Source organism: Pezoporus occidentalis, unplaced genomic scaffold (genome assembly GCF_034315485.1).
Source record: "Pezoporus occidentalis ecotype Australia unplaced genomic scaffold, CSIRO_AGI_Poc_V1 ctg121, whole genome shotgun sequence".
NCBI classification, from domain to species: Eukaryota; Metazoa; Chordata; class Aves; order Psittaciformes; family Psittacidae; genus Pezoporus; species Pezoporus occidentalis.
The window spans coordinates 998,283-1,019,682 of record NW_026913006.1 but is presented as its reverse complement, the minus strand read 5'-3'; the positions used below and the strand labels follow the sequence as shown (position 1 = coordinate 1,019,682).

At 39.8% G+C, this 21,400-nt stretch overlaps 1 protein-coding gene across 3 annotated transcripts in view; it reads left to right on the top strand.

Annotated features, from left to right (window-relative positions):
- NELL1 (neural EGFL like 1) overlaps nucleotides 1-21,400 on the top strand; it is a 289,435-nt gene that overhangs the window by 246,578 nt on the left and 21,457 nt on the right. The window contains exon 16 of one of the 3 annotated variants that reach the window (XM_062607250.1): nucleotides 21,274-21,348. The exons of 1 other annotated variant lie outside the window; for it this stretch is intronic. In XM_062607250.1, coding sequence (XP_062463234.1) covers nucleotides 21,274-21,348 — 75 coding nt within the window. Of the gene's footprint in view, nucleotides 1-21,207; nucleotides 21,349-21,400 lie in introns of all 3 variants that reach the window. One more of the 3 variants, XM_062607249.1, reaches the window with a different exon arrangement.

The window sequence follows — 21,400 nt, the reverse complement described above, 5'->3', positions numbered from 1 at the left end:
GTGGTCTGCCACTTGTCATAATTTGTCTTAAATAAAAACATATGTTTTTATTATTTGCTCCTAATAAGCTCGCACAAAAGAGTAATTGCTCCTGTTGGCTTTGAATGTGCGGGTGAAACAATTGAGGAACACTACATTTCAGAAGATAGATTATCGATTCACTTGTATGTACTAGGGGCTCTGTTTAGGGTTATTTTGTTTGGGGTTTGTGAGCAGAGTTGGAAACACAGTCTTCCGAGTTAAGTGTCACTATGCCTTGTTTTATGGCATTAATACTTTTGTGTTTCCATTACAAATGCTTCTGTTGATAAATCCTAGATATCTTTTGCCATTTTCCACAAACCTAATCCTTCTTATCCTGTGATCTGGTTGATTAATATGGTCTTTATCATCCCCAGTCATTTCTCACTGATAACTTCCCATCTTACAGCAGAAATGCTTATTACTGGGCTCTCAAGCAGAATCGTGTGGCACTTCATATTATTAGTTTTCATTCTGTTTCTATTAAACAAGTCTTTTTGGCCTTTCCCTTCCTTCCGAATGAGATTCAAACATTCCCAGGGATTGGCGGTGCTTTCCAAAGTTGTACCAGTTGTACTGCTTTTGTGTCCTTTTTATTTTTAATCAATAGACTTCCAGGAACTTTAAGGATACAGTTATTCCATTCTCATGGATGAGTATCCTGAGATGCTGTAGTTGGAAAACTCTGGGTCTCCAAGGCAGTGTAGTCACTTGTAATGGAGCTTTGACAAAGTAAAAGTTGGATGTCCTACTGTGCAGTCCCTCATTAAATTCTGTAATTAGATCTCTGCTAACACCCCTGTTTCATGGGTGAAATATCCTGGAGACTGCAAGTTCTGCTTCTGTATGTATCTGATTTGTCTGCCTTGGGATGCCTAGCCCTACACTGACTTCTTGCCAAAGCTATTGTAATTAAGACCCCAAAATAAGTTTTTTATTGAGAACCACCACACTAACCCAGAGTGCTCCAAGAATCCCCCTGTGGATCTGGACTCTTGGCAAAACACACCCTTGATCCAAGAGTAGCTGCTGGTTTTGGTGGGAGACATTAGGACGACTATTTCTGGTCATGGGTACACATGGCTTGCAGAGTGGCTGATAGTGGTGTTAGCCTAAAATTTTGGATGTGCTTGAAGCGTTGTACATCTCTCTCGTCCCAGGGAGGGGTCTGCAGGAGAGTCTCTTGTAAGGTCTTCTGATGTTGGTGTTCCACCCTGCAGAAACCAGTGATGATTGTTTTGTCCAGGGTAATAACATGGACATACTTTCCTAGGAGAGTGGTTAAATGATGCTGATGGCCTCCAGGAGCAACAGCTGCTTAATCCAGGGATGGTTACACATCCATTCTCTCACTGCTCGTCTCTCCCTGTCTCTCATGTGCTACCTGAGGACTGAGGGTGATGCTTCCATTTGCAGCCTGTCCCCGCCTCTCCCCATTTCCAAATATCTTCAGGGATATGAATGGCAATAACTCAGTATGTTCATTGTTACCCAGCAGATCAGTGGTACAGCCAGCAGCAGGACTTGAGCACTGCAGCGCTTTCCTTCTTGCTTGTTTTTAATTTCATTGGGCTGGGGAAGGAGTGCAAGGATGTTGCTTGTTATTCCAAAGCATCCTTTGTTTGTAGGTTGATTAGCTTGCTGCTATTGGAGCTGAAGGAGTGAGGCAAAGATGGAACAGTCTTTAAACAAAGGTTTATGCTTAGGCTCATTTCAGGATATAAATTTCTGTTTTATTAGAAGTATTAATACATGGAAATATATCTTTGTAATGATATAGGCTATTTGGGGCTGATCAGTGTAAGCGGCGAGGAGAAGCAGACAGGCTAACCCAATATGGGTGATAAGCAACTTCTACTTTATTTGTGACGCAGTTCACACCTATATAGGAGTGGTATTCAGCCACTCCTTCTTGGCATAACAGTATTGGTTAGCCCCCACAGCTTCCTCCACATTCTCCTCCCAGGTCCGGTCTCCGGCCACCTGTGGGGGCCACCCCCTGCCTTGCTTGCACAGTCCTCCAGAACTCTATGGTTCTGCTCTTAGAGTCATTCTGCAACAGATCAGAGCTGTTATCGTAATTTCACACTTACTTTCTGTAACTTCACCAGTTGTTCTAAGTTCCTTCAGTTTTCTTTCTCTGAGCACCTTGCTTCCACCTGCTTCTCAAAAGGGCCCAAATGCTACACCCTGAAGTTCTTTCATTATTCGCAGGAAGTGTCACGTAGTTTAATTATAATGCAAATAGCACGTGATTTATATCTAGACAAGACATTTCTTTTAGTAGCAAATAGCAGGAATGAAAGTGACTCTATTTTCTATCTGTGAAATTGTTCAGTCTTTGCTGGATTGCAAATTTTGTTCAGGCTTGCTTAATACAGTTTAAAGTTCTCTATTAAATATTAAGTGGGATCCAAACTGTCACATTTACAAAGTGTTGCTGCATGCAGGGGTGTAATTTAATGTCTACTGTCAGGGATAAATTCATAGACTATAGATTTTAGTCCTGACTACGCCACTAGCTGAAGGGAGTGAAGGCACTTCTCTCATTTCTGCAGGTTCATTTTTCTCTGACTATGGAACATTTATCATGGTAAGTACCCATAACATGTGGGGTGAATGGCTTAAAGTTGTTGATGCAGCTAAGTTGGGGCTTGCTTTTAGAGAAACTGTTAAAGTAGCCAAAACATAAGTTTTAATATGTTTTGAAGTAGTTTGTCCTGTGAACCCAAAAATGTTTACAGACACTTCAGAAGTAGGAATATTAAAATGTCATTTTCAGTGTTGCTTTTTGGAGATTATGCCTATCTTTTCCTGTTGGGTTTTCATGGCTTGCCAGTGATACTAAGGCGTATATTAGTGTTAATCCATTTAATTATAGTAAGGATTGGAGAAACAGGAACAAGTATCAACAGCCCAAATTCTCTTAAAAATCCCCCAAATAATTTAATATACTGTGTGCATCCAGGTCTGACCGTGGCAGGGGGGTGGAACTAGATAGCCTTTCAGGTCTCTTCCAACCCAAACTATTCTGTGATTCTGTGTCAGCGCTAGGACTGCATAATGTGTTATGAAGTAATATAAAATAAGAAAAATATGGAAGTTTAAAATCGTCATTAAAAAAATTTCAAATGTCTTTTCAAAAGACAATAATAGAATAAATGACTTATTAAAGGTTTTTTTTTGGTGTGAAACAGCATTGACAATCAATATTACAGAATATGGATCAGATACTTTCTGATACTCTTCAGATATATTTCCAACAAGCTATTGAAGTAGACAACTTGCTAATGCATATCAGTAAATCACCTCTGATTATCAATATAGTCATTGGCAGGCAATTATAAATCAACAAAGACCACAAACTGGTGAGATAAGCCATGCAATGGTAAGGAAAAAGGCAAAATGATAACACTGTGCTGTTTAACAGGCAGAATTTTATGATCTATAGAGCTGAAGGGGACTTTTAAAATCAAAAGAAGAACTAAATGGTGTTGTGCAAAAAGGAGTGATAAATAAGAAGATGGTGAATGCTCAGAAGGATAATTAATGTGGATCTGAGCAATCCAGCTGGTTAATTGCACATGAAAGTTTTTTCTGTTTTCTTGGAAATGACAGAAACTGCTTCAAGTTAAAAGAAGCCACTGGCAGCATGAGTTGTGTTTCTCAGCAGTTCCAGAGCTGGCTTCTCTGCAGAGCTACAACAATAATGCTCTCTGCTCTGCCTCGCTTATAGTCACTGTACTGGAACTGTGAAGCAGTAGTAAGAAATTGGGAGAAATATTATTACATTGGAGTTATTTTTAATTAAATTTTCAAGAGTGTTAATGTGCAGCTGAAATAGACTTTCTAGTATTCTGCACACCAGAATAATGAAGTTGCAAAGATCTTTGAATACGTTTGGTAATTGCTGTCCTGAGATCCAAGGCTGGCTCATGCTCAGGTGAATGTTTTGATTTCCCTTTCTGCATTCTAGTGTTTTAAACTAAAAGCTATGGTTTAAACTAAAAGAGGGAAAATCCAGGCTGGTGTAAGGAAGAATTTCTTTACAATGAGGGCGGTAAAATACTGGCACAGGTTGCCCAGAGAAGTGATGGATGTGCCATCTCTGGAGACATTCAAGGTGAGGCTGGATGTGGTTCTGGACAACCTGGTCTAGTTGAAGATACTCCTGCTTATGGCAAGGAGGTTGGACTAGGTGACCTGTGAAGGCTTCTGCTGACCCAAGCCATTCTATGATTCTGTCCTGCTACAGTCAGATGTATGCTGTCCCTGAGTGCTGATGGGAAAAGCTAAGTGCCTCCTGAAGCTCGGAAGCACTGGAAAGAATCCTGGCGTTCTGGGAGGGATGTGTTCTCTCACAGGTGCAGGAGCAGCTCTCTGTGCTGGGCAGTAGAGCTCTGCCAAGAGGCAGGGCTCTGCTATTTACTGCAGTGAGTTGAGATCCACGTTCACTTAGAAAGCTGTTGTAAGTACATATTTTGGAACAAGACCTGCAGAGACACTATTTACCAAGGGTTTGGTAGTACTGTTGGGTTGTTGCCGTGGTCATATCTGAGGACAGGCTCCAGGCCTAATCTTTATGTGCTTTCCCTTGTTCACTGATATTTGGCTCAGGATGTGCATGTCCCTTGACTCAAATTTAATCAGAGGGTTCCTGAGTGCTATTCTTCAGCACTGTCATTGTTCCTTTGTACAGTGTTTTTTTGATGGACACACCAAGTACCCTTCAACAGGACATGTCTGTGTTTCAAAAGTATGCTTTAGTGTTAATTTCTGTCTTAATAACACGTCACTAACAGTAACATAATCATATGGGCGACTTCCAGTGATATCGTAATGTGAAATTACAGTTTAGGTAATCTAGTTCTAAAATATACTACTAAGTTATGACTGAAGTGCTTTACACACACATGTGCATCAAAGCATTTGTCTTAGTGTTGCAGGGAAACAGTTTGACACTTCAATTTCAGTACGACACAGCCAGGAGATGCTTTGATCTGAGCACCAAGTTGCTCCTGTGTAACTAACTGGAGACACTTTAATGAAGTAAAGAAGAAAAGATGGAAGTTTAATTCAGAATTAAATTTTCCAACCTGGCTTTTTCAAACTATTTTTTATGCATAAGGTACTTGGGAGGTAGTCCTGTATCTATGGGATTGCATCTCCTTCCTGAATGTACAGTCCAGGAAACTCAAGTATGGCCGTATCTATCCACATCAGGGTGGGAATTGCATTAGGGGCCACGGTACCTTTACAATTGTTAGGCTGAGGTGAAAGCTCAGCAAATTTGAGATAGGAAGGTGAACTTTTTTTGCCCCACAGTGTGGTCTGTGGTATTCACATGTATTGCCAGGGTTGGGGTCTTAAAAATTTTTTCACTGGGTAATTACCCCTTTTACAAAGTAAATCTGTGGTCAAGGACACTTTCTCTTTGTCCTTGTCTGCATAACTTTATGCCATGAAATAGCTGCTGTAGATAATTCCAGGGCTGGCAGTGACTGGTAAAGGGATTTCTTTAAATCCTGTCCACTATTTTAATGGCTCTTAATGGAGGAAGCAATTAAAAAAAAATAATTTTTTTTTAATTAAGAGTCATAGTTACCCTGAAAAATAAATGCAAAAATATTCAGTTCTTCCCAGGAAGCCCAGTTCTTGCCTTGTGTCTATGGCATAATTTTAACAATTTCAAAAGAGGCACTTCTAACTAAAAGCAATATAAACGAAAGTAAAAATTTAAACTTTGAGAAAGGTTATGAAATATGAAAGCTATTAAAGCAGTTCAGAAGATTCTAGCCTAACCTTAGAAAAGGAGTGCTTAGGCCAAAAACTCTGTTGCAGAGGTCTTTTTAAAAGAAGAATTCTAATGAGGGATGAACGATCACTGCCACCAGCAAGAAGGCAGAGAGCTTGCTCGTGATTTGCCAGCAGAGCAAGTTTGGGTTGTTTGGCTTTGGAAGGGTGGCAATAATTTTCCCACCTGGGAAAAGTGGGATAATCTGAGCAACCAAAAATCAGCCTACCTGTGACAAAGCCTCAGAGTGTCCAACAAAAGGTACTGAATACCTCCTTGTCCCTAGGCTGTAGCTTTTTGAGCTCTACTTTGGACCTGAACTTTATATTCCATACCAGAAGAAAAAAAAAAAAAGATGGGATGGGGGGTAAGGAAAAAGGAAACAGAAAGGTATAAAAATGGCTAAAGATAAAATAAAAAGCAGGCAGGGGCTTATTGTAAAATATATCTCCCTTAAAGTATTGTTAGAAGCATTGTTTTCATACCTTTCAAACTGTTTTCCTCCATCCAGTGTCTCCTGCTGGACCATTAAAGAGACCAAAAGAGCCCCAGTAGCTTACTTGCCTCCATGGCAGCCAAACAACACTGCCCTGGAGAGGATCTAATTCAGCTTCCATTTGCTGAGCAAACGGCCTCACAAGGGTCCTGTGGAGCCCTTCCTCGTAGCTGATGTGCTCTTGTTGCAGTTGTTACTGCTTCTAGGGCAAAAATGCCACAGCTGAAAACATCCCATCTCAAGAGGACGCATCTGAAGAGGAGGCCAGTGACAACTGAGCTACAAGCGAAGGGGAAAGTGAAGGAACATGAAATAGGCTTTTAAAATACCTCTGGTGGCCAGGGAGGAGGAGAGAGCTGCCTGGAGAAAACCAGGCCGGGGGAGACAGCTGCTCTGTGGCAACTGCAGCACATAAAAAGAGAAGGAATTTTTCTGCCTGGGGCTATATTAACAGGAGTACAGCCAGGAGACTGAAAACAGGGATTATCCCTTTACTCAGTACTCATGAGGCTACATCTGGGATATTGTTTTGTCATCCCAAAACCATCGGTAACTTGCAGGTTGATCAGCAGAAAGCCTTCAGGATGATCAGCACTGGAGCACTTGCTCTGTGAGGGAGGCTGAAGAAAGGGCCTTGTTCAGCCTGGAGAAGGCACAGCTTCAAGGGGACTTGACAGCAGCTCCCCAGCACCTTCGGGAAGTTACTGAGGAGAAGGAGCTGGGCTTTTTACAGGAGTGCAGGGGGGCGGTGGGGGTGCAAAAGACAACAGACAAATTGGAAGAAGAGAGGTTCCAACTTTTCCCCATGGGAAAAGCCCAGGGAGGTTGTGTGGTTTCTGTCCTTGGAGGTGTTCGAGATCTGCCTGGATGCAGCTCTGAGCAGATTGGTTTGCCCTCATGGCAGGCCCTGCTGGATGCAGCAGCTCAGACCAGAGACCTTCCGACACCCTAGCCAGCCCGAGTTAGTTTGGGATTCTGATGAATGATTTACATTTACAACCCCCTTCAGCACAGTTGTCACTGGTTCCTCTTCATGTAGATGGTCCCATCATTGCATGAAAATAGAATTCGTCTTACCCTGTTTTAATGGGAGAGATTCTGGCTGTTTGCTTTTGAGGTACTCAGCTAAACTACTTGTTATGGTCAGTGGCAAGAAATAGGTATTTCTAATGCATAATGCATCTTCTCCTAAGGAGGTATTTGAAGTAGATGTTCAATCAATTGGGTGCCTGAAAGCACCCAACTCTCATTGATGATAAATGGGGACCAGATGACTGTCTGGGATGTACATTTAGATGACATTGAAGACATCTGAAGCTGGGTGAGATGTATCTCAATCTCTTGCTATTTTTGCTTGAAGGGGTTTTAATGTCTTTTGTGGAAATCAAGATTGTTGTGGGAATATAGGTTACAATTAATTCTCTGTGGCTTACTTGAGTTGAATAGGATGAGCAACAGGTGATTGTCATCAGTTGGAAATTCGGACCTTCAGGAATTATTTTAAAACTCAGGAACAGATTTGTCTTTGCTTTAACTAGAGGACAGTAGGATAATGTCATCCTGCTCCCCTTTTTTCATTTCTGTTTTTCTTTTTCAAAGGCAAAAGGGGCTGCACATGCCATTTGGTATCTGACTGCTAGCCAATGGCACTGTAATAAAATAGATAACTCTTAGTTTAATGTTCACCTTTCCATAGGAAGGAAATGTCATTGAAAGGTAGGTAGCAGTGTACTAGGAATGCAAGTGTTTTATTTTGAGGTCAAAATCAAAGTAACTGAAGAAAAAGGGAGGATTGTGGATTTGACTAAGTATGTTCCTGTGAGCTCCTAACATTCCTGTGTTTGCTCAGTAGTGCTGGTTCTTTCTTACCTACGCTTCAAAAAGGCAGAGCTGACCATAGTGGAGGAGGACTGTAAATACTCCCTTATTATTCCAATTCCTTCTTGTCTGCATCCCCCTTTCACCTTTCTTGGTACCCAGTGTTTATCAATCCAACAGGATGATTCTGGAGGAGCTGCTGCTTTAAATATGATGTACATTACTGTTTTAAACCAAATGAAGGCAACAGCTTAATGCATTAACTTTTTATCAGCAGCTGAAGTGACAATATTAGATCAAATTATAATTGAAATGTGTGTATGGATGCATTTCTGGAACAGCTATGAGCAAGCTGTGATGTGGTTTGAACTCAAATTATTTTGATGACTGGAAATTCATGAAGTCAGAGGCCAAATTTTAGTTACTGAAAAATTGAGTTAGTTTTGCCAAGAAAATGTCCCGAGGAGGGGCATGATAAATGACCTCTTCTCTTCTTGAGAAAAAAAAAATAAAAGGAAAAGTAGGTATTTTGACTTAAAGAAAATCAGATTTGCATCAAAAAGACTGGTGAATTTGGCGGTGGTATGTGGTGTAACTGAAGCCTAAGTAGTGAAGGCATCTTTTTCCCGTATTTAATAATTTAAAAGGCATTCTGTAAAATTTCTAAGTGGGTACATATTAAAAACCATATGAAACACAAATCTTGCCAGTTGCCTTTTCTCTGCTGTATTTCATAATCAGTGTATGTGTAAAGTAGTATCTACTTTTTGGAAAGTAGATATTTTATATGCAGTTTGGGGGTCCCAAGTTCCTGGGTAGTGGCATGCTCTTTGCTTTACTACTATGGAGTAGTCATCTATTTTAAAGTGGCCATTTGCCTAAGCCACTGTCAAGCATCTTTTCTTACTGACTCTCAAGTGATTTAAAATTTACAGAGTAAGATATGTTTGGTGCTTTTGTATGGCCCTACGAACAATTTCCACTTTCCAATGTGTGTTAGGTCATGCTTCCTATTGTGGAAAAGCTTCCTCTCCAACCCTTTTCTTGCTCATATCCTCTGATGTTCAGGGCTACACCACCAGCACTGCTGTTGTCCTTCTATATGACATGTCACAGTCATTGTATTGTCTGGTGCCGCTCACCTTACCCAGTCTTTGATCTGGATCTAATGTGCATGATGGAGAATGTAGTCTTCATAGAAAGATTACATGGTCCTTGTGTGAAAAGGAACATGCCCGGTGCAATTAAGGGAAAAAATCTAAAGGGAACAGTGTAAATGTTTGCAGTGATGTGCTTTTATTCCTCAAAAGTAGTCTTCCTCCTACATGCATAAATACACATAGGACAGTTTTTTTTCGAGAGGTGCCCACTTTTTTGAATACTTACTGTTGTGATGTCCTGTGTGCCACATATTAAACTCATTTCACTGATAATGAAGCTCTGAAGCAGAGACTGCATACACATGTATGCACATATAAAAACTCTCTGTAAACTGACATTGTGTATGTTCATTCATTAATCTGCATACCATCTGAAGTATACCCTGATGAGCTATTAAAGATTTCTGTAGAGTCTGCTTATAAATAAACAGAAGTGCAGTGCAACTTTTCAAGATCAAACACAGAGGCAGTAGTAGCACCAGTGTTAAACCTCAGGTAGCTCTTGCTTGTAATCCTCAATTTTACTCTTCTAGCCAGATTCACTGAGTCCTAGGAACCACTCAAACCCTCCAAGCACTAATATTTAGCTCATGTAGCTGTCTGAGATTCTACAAAGCTCAAAATGGTCCTTGTAGTACAATAAAAGCTAGTTTTGGATGCCAGCTTTTGCAGAACAGTTACATAGGTGCATTTTAAGGGAGTAAATTATGTTGTGGTATTCAAATAGCAAAAGCAACTATTATGAGAAACTCCTACCTTTGGAAATGCTGTTGAAAATCAATTACATTCAACTTGGGTATAATAAAACTTAGTTAATTCAAAGAAAAGGGGGGCACAAAACCAATTTGGATAAGTATGTGTTTTTAATGAGTGGAGATATTATTCATGCAATAAACAGTTATGACGGTATTTTCATCCTGAATTTGCAAACCCCTTTCATATAATCAACTAAAACCAGGGGGGGGGTTATGTATTTACTTTTACTCAAAGTGTTGTAATGTGACCTAATACTTGGGAAGTATTTTGAGATCACAGGATGACAGATGGTATGAAAGTGCAATGCATTTATTAGTATTATTAACAGTTGATGAGTTCCCTGGCTTTTCTTTCAGGATTTTCTTCTTATTTCAGTTGCACATTTTTAATTGCTTAGTGAAATGATGTAGTCATATCTCAGAGTTGGTTTAATTGGAATTATTGATGTCTGAAGCAGCACCCAGGCTGGGAAAAATGGGATGTGATCAAAGCCTGCAAGTAATGGTTTAGTGAAGTTAAAAATTCAGTCTCTAATTAAAAAATGGAAGAGGGAGCGTGGCTTTCAAAGTGCTTGTTTTCTGCTGAGGAAACAGTCACTTCTTATTTATTCAGAAAAACTTATTACAGTATTTAAAAAGAAGGGTAACAGTAATGACTGAAGCTTGCAATCCTGAGAATCTGTTGAGTTTTTCACCTGCAGCGCTGTTCTTTCATACCTGCTGGTGTACTTTATTCTGCTTAGTTATATAAGCTGCATGTAGAAAAGGGATTTCATTTTCAGATGGGCTTCAGTATTTGTGAATATTTCATTTCTTGTAATCAAAACCAAGTATTTTTAATCTTCGAGGGGCTAGTTTCTTTAGCTTGACTGAAAGCACAGGTCAATGTTGCAATTTTTAAATGTGTTCTTTAGAACAATAGGTTTAATATTTAAACTAATTCTGATATGAGTGAGTATCATCACCTTCTGAAAGTCCATATCTCAGCTCATTGATGTCTGAGGATGCACAGGACAGTTGTGGAGCATCTGTAGTCAGGTGGGATGAATCCTTACCTTCATTCTGAATGTGTCAGTGGGATGTTTGGGCTGCTGTTTGTTTAGCAAATGCTCACAGATCTTTTACAACATTCTGACTTGTAATTTTGTGCAGTGGAATATGGTGCTGCCCAAGTTATCTGGGAAAGCACACTTTGTTCACATTTCTCAGACATACTGGGTTGTGCGTGGGAAATCACAGGAGCAAACTGCTTTTTATGGCTGTGCACATGACGTGATGGTGTTAGGAACCTGGGTGAATATAACTACACTGGAGGGTCGAGTGACAGATGGAAGATACTGGGTCCGGAGGTAGTTCAAGCGGACCAAAACAGAGATGGCTTTTACTTGCATTATGAACAAAAGGAGATAGACCAAGTGATGCAGGAGTGTTATTTTTTCTTCTTAAAGAACCATTTTTCTGTTTAGTTGATATCTTTTTGTGTTGGGTCTTTTTTTGTACCCGTCTCATTATCAGAAATAAATATATATATTCCCAGGGATATAAGGATCTTCCATTGAATGAGAGCAGTTGCAATCCAGCATGCTGTGTGGAAGACCCACCACAGATTTCATCCTCTTTGTGAAACCCTTCATACAGTCTCCAAAAGAATTAATTTTTACCATTTGCACGGTGTTGATCAGCACTTCCTGAACCATTTTCATCCCTGATGAAGGCTGCAGAGAACTTTGCATCATTCTGCTTGCGATCTCAAGAGCTCTTTTTCCACTGCTTGTTTCAGGATTTGCTTCCTTGGGAGGGTTTATTACTGTATGAATGAAAATGGTTTTCTGAAGCTGTTAATCATTGCAGGATTTAAAAGACTAATTGAGAATATTTCTCATTATTATTAAACTCTCAGGGGTGCCATAGGGCCATGCACAATCTCATAATCAAAACCTGCAATTTGCCTTTGCTTCTTGTGCCCTTTGGCTCAGTGGTACACACATGAATTTTAAGGAGAATGGCCAACATTCCCCCACCCCAGCTACAGGGAAGAAAATGTGCTTTTTATCGTTTTGTCATTAGCTGCTGCCTCCTGTTAGCAGTGAGATTGTTTTGACAAGTGTTATTTTGTCTGAACCATATTTGATTATGGAAGGGCACAAACTAATCAAAAGAACTTCCTATGTTGTGAACTCTTGGGCTGCAGTATAATCTTCCCAATAAAGTGGAAGGGGACTCATCATGTGAACTAGTTTGAAATTGGTTGAGGCAAATCACCGAACAGTGTATGGTAGGGAGCATTTATTCTGTGTCACAGGATGTGCTAGATAAAAGTAATAGGCTATTTCTATGACTCTTTGATGTTGAATTTGAGCATTTCAGGTGCTAGGTAGAGTGATATATTGGTTATGCACTGTACCTAAAGATTGTGCTTGAAGTAGCCTACTAACATTGGATAATAATGATAAGGCTCATCAGCAAAGCTTTTATACCTAGAGCCAGTTTCACCAGAATGATTCTGTGCAGTGCACTGAATTGCAGACAGTTAGGATGTTGGGTAGAAAATGCTGTTTGTCGGTGTCCAGTTTTATAAGAGGTTACATTGATCTTTTGTAGCTCTGATGAACCAGTTTTCAGCTTGCATCCAGTTTACTTCAGCAGTTTTCTTTGGAGTGAGCATTCCTTCCAAGACAGAATCAGAGAGCATCACAACAGCTGAGGCTGGAAGGGACCACTGAGAAGTCATATAGTCCAACCCTGCTGCTAAGGCAGGGCCACCCAGAGCCAGTTGCCCAGGACCATGTCCAGATGGTTTTTGAATATCTCCAAGGATGGAGATTCCACCACTTCTCTGGGCAACCTGTGCACTTGGTCACTCTTGAAATAAAAGTGCTTCCTGATGTTCAGACTGAACCCCCCCTGTGTTTCAGTCTGTGCTCATTGCCTCTGGTCGTGTCACTGAGCTCCACTGAAAAGAGCCTTGCTCCGTCCTCTTTGTACCCTCCCTGCACATATTTATGTGCACTGGTAAGAGCTCCCTGAGCCTTTGCCTCTCCAGGCTGAACAGTCCCAGATCTCTCAGCTTTTCTTCATGTGACATGCTCCAGATTCTTAATCATCCTTGCGCCCTTCACTGAAGTCTTTTCAGTATGACCACGTCTCTCTTGTACTGGGAAAGCCAGAACTGAACCCAGCATTCCACATGTGGCCTGACCAGTGCTTAGCAGAGGGGAAGGATCACTTCCCTCGACCTGCCGTCAATAGTTTGTCCCATGAAGCTGAAGATACCATTCACCACCTTCGCAGTAGGGCCATCTTGCTGGTTCATGTTCAATTTGGTGTCCACCAGCACCCCCAGCTCCTTTTTTGCCAAGCTGCTTTCTAGCTGTCTGCCCTCCATCAACTCTTTTGTTTTAGCATAAATTGCTATTAGGTAGTTCTTCTTAAATGCTGTGATATTGGAATGTGCAAACTTGTAATTGCAGCGTGCCAAAATCAATTGTCAAAATTGTTTTCTATTCTCATTGATATATTAATCTGTTTATCAGATATTTAATGTATTTTTCCACACAGATTTCCTGAAATGTAATTCTGCAATCTGTAATATGCTTTTAGTATGGTCTTACCAGACATTGTAAATTAAATGAATCTGAATTTACAGCAGTTATGCTTTGAACTGGCTTAAAGTAGCTTTATGCATAAAAATCCTGTTCTGTTTGGGATATATTTGAACTTTTTTATTTTCCTTTGAAGCTACATAATCCTTGCTGTGTAGAAGTGTACCTCTGTGTTCTGAGGGCTTCACTGATTCCAGCCTATTGACATGACAGACCTCTCCTGTTGAACTTGTTCTCTCATTTTATTCTATTCTGAGTATCTAATATTCTGAATGGCTTCTTATGTATAATATATGCAGATACAACTCCAGTATCACAATTTAATTCAATTAGTGATCAGGGGTGAAGATACTGAAGATACTTCAAAAATAAAACCCATGTTCATAGGTCTTGAGAGGAGTGAAGGTTGGCCTTGCCCATACCCGGTTATTTAAGAACATCTATATAGGAAGTAGAAAAATGGTGGCCTAAATGATAGGATGGTGGGCTGGAATTTCAAAATTGAGGAGCTTTTCACACACTGGCTTTGGGCAACTTTGGACATTTGGCTGCACGTGTCCGCCTTAGTTATCTTACCTGTAAGTTGCTCGTGATATGTCTCTAATCTGCTGTAGAAAACAATATAAACAAACACCACCTTACCAGTGGTCTGCTGTTGACTTTCTGTATAGAAATGCTACCAGAGCGATTTACATGTGTCACCTTCAGCATAGAGACTATTTATACCTAAATAGGTAGGAAAATAGTCAATTCAGGGTTCTGACAAAGCACTCTGGTACATTTAGGAAGAACATAATGTCAAAAGAGTATGAGAGGAGCATTGCTGAAAAACTGGGGAGATATTGCCAGCAGGTACAAGGTACTAGTAGCCAATGAGCTGAACTTTTGTCTTGAATTGTAAGTCATCAGTCCAGCAACGGCAGGAGCTGGCAAACCAAAACCTCCCTCCAAGTCAGCTCCATCAAGCATGACGGCAGTATTCTTCAAAGCATGGGAAGAGTCAAAATAAAGTGTCAGGGTGAAGTGATACGAGAGACATACAGACTGTAAGCCTCAAATTGGCAGAAAGTCTCTGTCTGAGTTTGAAACTTAACCTACTAATTGTGAAGTTGGTCTATCTGTTTCTGACTGGTGGAGTCATAATTAAAATCCTCTTTGCAACGGAAACTGAAATGCAGCAGTAAATATGACATAGTTCTTCACCCTGTGTAGTTTATTCCTGCCATGTTTCTCACTGAGGAGTCTGGCTGCAGTTCTCATTTCCCATCAAGCTTTAAATGTGAAAATAACTTATTTCAGCTTCAGCTGTGAAGTGACATTTACTGGAACCATCCAGGACCTTTAGGCTGCATACTCCAAGTGTGCTGTGTATTTAGCATATAAATACATGAATATGAGGGTGTGAGAGAGACACTAAACTGACAAAGACATCATCTTGGACTGTGTATTAAAAATGAATTTCATTCAGTAAATTGGGTGTTATAAATTAAAAGAATTAATCTTAAAAATTGCTGGTACAACTAGGCTGTGTTATTATTCTGATAGTAATTTAGTTCCATTTATTCTTGTTAAACTCATAATTCTAAATTTGCACGAGTTTCAGATGATTAAAAATCTTGGTAACACCAACCAGAATTACACAGTAAAGCATGTTACAGCTGTTCTTTAATTATAATGTGTGGTGGGCACACCTTTCATCCCCAAAAGCCATTTAGTACCATTAAAAATGTTGTGTGGGTTTGATTATTCATTAATTTAAGTTGCATTCACTATCTCAAAACATTTAAAGTTTCATGGTTTACTGCTGTGTCCTCAAAGTAGAAAAATGGACCTAAGCCTGTAGCATTTTTTCAGGCCAAACTCTTCCTGCCTGAGAAGGAATTGCAAAGGCCAGTATAAATATAATGTGATTAAAATCTGTCTGTGATAACAGCCGTGACTGCTGAGGAGAGAGGAATATGTTATTTGGTGCTGATTGTTTGCCCAAAATCTCCTAATGAGTTAAAATGGAAGTAATTAAAAAGAGGCCAAATGTCAAGGGAAAATTTCCTGAGCAAGTATTCCAAAGCCTGTTATTGGGTTCAGTCAGAGAGAGGGGAAATCTGTATCACAGTTACAGCTCTGAGACAAGGAAGGGATCATTAGAAATGTCACTAGATAGGGTTTAGGCAGATGGCTTTCCTGTCTTTTCTGGTTTTAGTATCTCTGTAGTCTTAAGAATGAACTGGCCCCACAAGCAAGAGTTGTGAGTCATTATTCATAGGTAACTAAATTATATGCTTATCTGTGTTCTTCTAAGTCACCATTTGTTTCATAGCTCAGTGGCTGTACTGTTGTCATACCACTGGTATTCCAGGCTTGCTGGGTTGTAGACCCAGAGTGTTGTAGCCTCTTCTACTTCGCACTAGGCAAACCTGGCAGGTCATGCAGGCAGCCAGTGTTTATGGATTTGTGCTTTTATTCTGTATGTTCATAAATAAATGCATGCCCTTCTTGATAATCATAGCCAGCTGTCAAAGCTAATGTAGAGATCTGCTTGTATAGCCAGTACGAGAATTAATAATAAAGGATCACATTCAGCCTTTATATCACTTTATGTAAAACAGTAGAATTATTATTCACTCACATGAACTGAATTTGGCATAAAGAGAGGAAGGGGAAGGTTTTTCTTTTAGAGAGAATTTTTCATCTCTGCTCATCCAGAGTAGTTATCTTTGCTTTCAGGGTTTATTTGAAGTAGTTCAGTGACTCCTTTGCAGCAGGGAAGCAGTTTGCACAGTGCTGTCAGTGACAACCCTTTCTTGCTATCTCTGTCTCATGGAAGTGAGGCTCACGCGAGAAGAGGAGATGGGAAGAGGTTGCACTTTACGTGTAACTTATGCCTTGGTTGGCTGGCTGAATTTTTCTGGTGGTTTTATATTGAAGAAAACCTCCAGTGTGGAAACCAAAGCTGTGATACTCTGGAACTACTAGAGTTAACTGTCAGGTATGATTTTAATCCAGGAAGCTTAAGACTGGGTGCTCCTTTCTTGTTAGTACAAGCTTTTCCTGCTTATAGGTCTCCTGATCAACAGAGAGCTAAAGATAAGGATCTAATATTTTTTCTCATGAAAAAGAGCACAGTGAGGGTTTGATGAACAGACACTTTTATAATAAAACTCTGTCTCACTGAAGCTGTCAATTGCCAGCAATTACGTGACACTGAACTGTTTTACTATTATCACACATTAACTTAAATGTGATGAGGCATTAGAAAAGATTGAATTATTTTAATTTTCCTTTTTCACTGGATTCTGAAACCATTATGTTTTATTTTGAGGTAAATTATCCTATTTTTCTTGTCTGCATAAATACCTTTATGAATAATGCAAGAAGCTGGGATGCTAAAAGTAAAAATTACAGACCTGTCCTTGAAGGACAGGATTAACATCCTGTAATAATTTATTCAAAAACAACTGGTGCCTTTACAACACAAAATATGCCCTTTTTGGGCTTTTGCAAAGCCATAGTAGTGGAGCTTTGCCAGATCCATTAATAGTTCTGTACTAATGACAGTCACATAGCTGAGTGGGGTAAAAGCAGGCAATGGGAACGGTCTGTACTGGATTTCCTTTTGCATGGTCCTTGTAAGAATGCTTGAATGGGAAAAACCTGCTAAAATAGGTCCACGGGGGTAAGAGCAGCAATGTCTTATGTTGAATTACAGCTAGAAGTGACAGATATTACACTTAATGCAAAGATGGTGCAGATGTTTACCTGAAGACTACAGAGGCACATTAAGGTTATGGAAAATTGTCAGTTCCTAAGGAAATACTAACCTGCCTGTTCCACTTTAGACTGTCTAGCTATTAATGCCAGTATACAGAAAACCTACACACATTTGGCAATTGGTAATGTGTTTTCACTGACTGTGAGCAGGGCTTAAGACGTGGGAGAACAAGGTGAAGATGATGTACATGTACAGACCAAGGCTCCTCCATCCATGGCAAGATGCTGTGAGAGGGCAGAGCCTGGAGCCCTGACAGCCATGTGCTTGCTTGAGCATTGAGGGGGAACAAGACCTAAAACATGGGGACACAGCCAGAAAATGAGCACCCATTGTTTCCTCTTGCCTGTGCCATTGCAAACTTTCTGAACAGTTTTTTCTGTGCTCCTTTGAAGAATGATGATGATTTTTATGCTGCTTTCACTCTCGTGTCAGAGATATATGCTTTCATTTCAGCTTAACGTAACTTTATGGAGAAAGTATATATAGTGTGTTCTGGTAAGCACCTGCACCCATAAAACACACAAATAGTACATATATAGCTCAAATTCCATAGCAAAACCCCAAATAGACAGGAAGATATTAATCCTGAGGCATGTATGCAAATATAGTGCTAGGATCTCAAGGTGGAAAAGCCAAGATGAAGAAAGATTAATTGATTCCGTTATATATAGCAACATCTTCCTATGCAAAAAAAAATCCTCAAAAAGATGTTTTCAAAAGCCATGGTATGTCCAGATGGAAATGATGTATTAAGTGTACTAAGTAATGTTGCAATGTCTGACAAACTATTTTATATAGCTGTTATTTGCAGTTCCCTCTTGGTATTAAAAACACCTTAAATGTTTCTGAATTTCTAAAACAAATCCATAATGTTTTCCTATACTTGCAGAGATACATTTATACATATGCTGCAAATAATGCACAGCATCACAGAAGCTTACAGACCTAGTCATATCATTTTCTCCCTTTTAGTGTTTATGTACATCATTTTAAACACAGGAATAAGAAACTGTGAGGTATTAGACAAGTAGGGAAGCCACTAATGGTTTTCCCTGTTTCATGCTCTTCATGCATATTGTATTACATGGTGCTCCTAAAGACTTGTTGCCAAAGAAATACTAACTTGATGCAGAAGCAGTGAGTGTTGCTTCCGCCTTCTCTTCCCTGCACCATCAGACCAGCACATGCACACACACACATGGATTCAGGAGAAGGCTGGGCTGTGGAGCCCGAAGGTGCTCTGGTTTTAACCTGGAGAGGAGCAGGGCACCTCCTCTAAACTGGGAATGTCTCTGGGGTAGGAGAGCAGGTAGCAGGGAGAAGCTTGAAGTGATTTTTGCTAGTTGCTTCTGTATCAGTAGTGTCTCCCATGGCAGATCTTCCCAAAGCAGCCTGCACAGCCCTGCTTTTCCTTTGCCCTCTGCCCGGCATGGGCAGTGCAGTGCTGGTGTAACTCCATTGGCTTGAGGAGGTCAGGGAAGTAAAGGAAGAACCTCTGCAACTGAAAGCGAGTCCCATTTTTACAGCTCTGCTGGTTTAAGAAGTTGGTTTGTGTTTCCCTAAACATCACTGGACAAAAGCTATAGATGGATACAGTACTGTCACAATCAAGTCATCTAGCCTTGAAATAGTACTGTGTGTTATTTTATTCTTCTGACATAATTGCAAGAGGCTTTAGCTTTTGCTGCTCTTCTTCCACTGTGTAAACTAGTTCTTAGTTTTGGTATCCTGGCAGACAGGCTGTCTGAAAAGTAATTACCAGTCAATTAGCATCCTATACCAGGAGCCTAAATCAAATACACTTTCCAAAGGGCTTAAGTTTAGAAATGAACTGTAAGAAAACACTATTGATTTTGTAAATGAAAAATGCAGAATTGAATGGATAGAGGTCAGTACAGAACTGACCCAAGGAAGCAATCTTTAAACAGGAATATTCTCTGATTCAACACTGGGGAAGTAAAGAAAACAAGAAGAAGGATTCATTTTCAGTTGACCTGCAATAGCAAAGTCATTCACTTTCCAAATAGGATTAAACTTGTTCCTTCAGCCATGACATGTGAAAAGATCATGGTTATAAAATCTGTTTGCTGTAATGAATTGAAAGTGTCTGAGTTTGTGAGCAGCACTCATTGTTGACAGACAGCTAGATTTGAGGATGGTTTTAACACTAAAATTAGCTTCTACTAAACAAAAAGTACAGAAAAGGTGGCAGCAGTGACAGACTTAAAAGCATTAAAAAACTTTATTGTTAGATGGAAGCTGAGTACAGCTAGAAATAAATAGTGGTTATAGCCCTGTTATGTAGATAACTTGCCTCATTCCTGAGTGAGGGTGAGCACAAAACTGGATTTAGGTTTCTTTAGGTTTCTCAACCATATTTCAACAAGAATAAATATTGTTACATAAATGAGGAAAAATCGAGCTTTTCTGTGGTGTTGCTTTTAATATGTAAGAAAATGGAATTGAAGGAGACTTCACTGGAATCAGTTTCAACATACATCAACGTGACTCCACTGCTGTCCATGAAACCACATTGGTGTATTTTGTAAATTGAGATAAAAGCTGTGCTCTGGAGTTACTTAATAACCTGAACTCAGTCTTGCATCTTGCATGAAATGTTTGATACTTGCAGAACTCAGTGCAGTTTAGAAATCTATTTTGCCCATGTTTATGTGTTTGGTGAACAGTTTCAGGCATATTTTAAATGTGCTAATTGCCAAGAACAAAATCTCAATGGCTGAAAAAGGGCTAATATTTGTGACTAACGTGAGATTCATTTTCATTGATAAGGTACCCAGCTGAACACTGTCCAAGATTTAGAGTAAATAAATATTACCAAAATATAGCATGAGCTAAACAGAAGAATGAAAATATAATGGCTTCTTAAATTACCACAAGGTTAATATATAATTAGTTTGCTAATTTAATTACAAACCTACAAATGGCCTGAAAAATGCTCAAAGGGGAGAAGCAGGCAGGTGCCAGCAGGGATTAGCCAGGGTTACTGGTAATTATGAGGTCTCTTAATTGTGTTAGAGACATTTAACAACATCCTTTATAAACCCAGCACGTGCTGAAACTCAGCAGGTTCTTGTCTTGCTGCACCTTTCCCTTGTTGCAGAACTGCTGTTATTTGCTCACTCTTTTCCAGCTCCATGTCCTGTTGCAGCTGGAATGTGGGCTGCTTTTTCTGTTTGCCCCATGCTGTTCTATATGTATGAGGTGCTTATTTTGATCACATAAACAAAAGAGATTAAATCGTGTTTGCAAAGTGCTCTAAGCACCTGAAGCACCAGAGAGCTGCCAGTATCAGAATCAGAAACATAAATCCTGAAAAAAATGTTTTTTCTTTCCCAGGTGTCCTGGGACAGGCAGTTTGTAAGGCTGGAATATTGCTGAAACTGCCTTTTCAGTGGCGAACCTGCTCTGCAATGCTGTATATGCAGAGATAAATGTAACTTCTGGATTTAAAAAACCCCAAACAAACAGAGAAAAAAAACCCTGCCTGTTTGCTTTGTATTTTAAACAAATTGTGGTGTAAACAAGTGTCTTGTGAGTATCAGATTCCATGATGTATTGTTGTTCTTTTGTATTGTTGTTATTATGTGAGTTATGTTTTACATGCCTGTTGTTTGAAACCGTAATAAACGTTGATCCATCTATTAAAGAAAGACTTAAAAAGAAAAAAACAGCAAGTACAAAGTAAAGTAAAGTAAAATAAAAACCAAACCTAAAGCATTGGTGTCAAAGGCAATTAATTTCCTGGCTGGCTTGTGTTTTTCTCTGAGGCAGATATTGATGAGTGTGCAGAGGGGATCATTGAGTGTCACAACCATTCACGCTGTGTTAACCTCCCAGGGTGGTACCACTGTGAGTGCAGAAGCGGTTTCCATGACAATGGAAGCTACTCTCTATCTGGGGAGTCCTGTGTTGGTAAGCAATGATCAGCAGAGCGCTTTCTTTCTTGCCTCTTTCTGCATGGTGT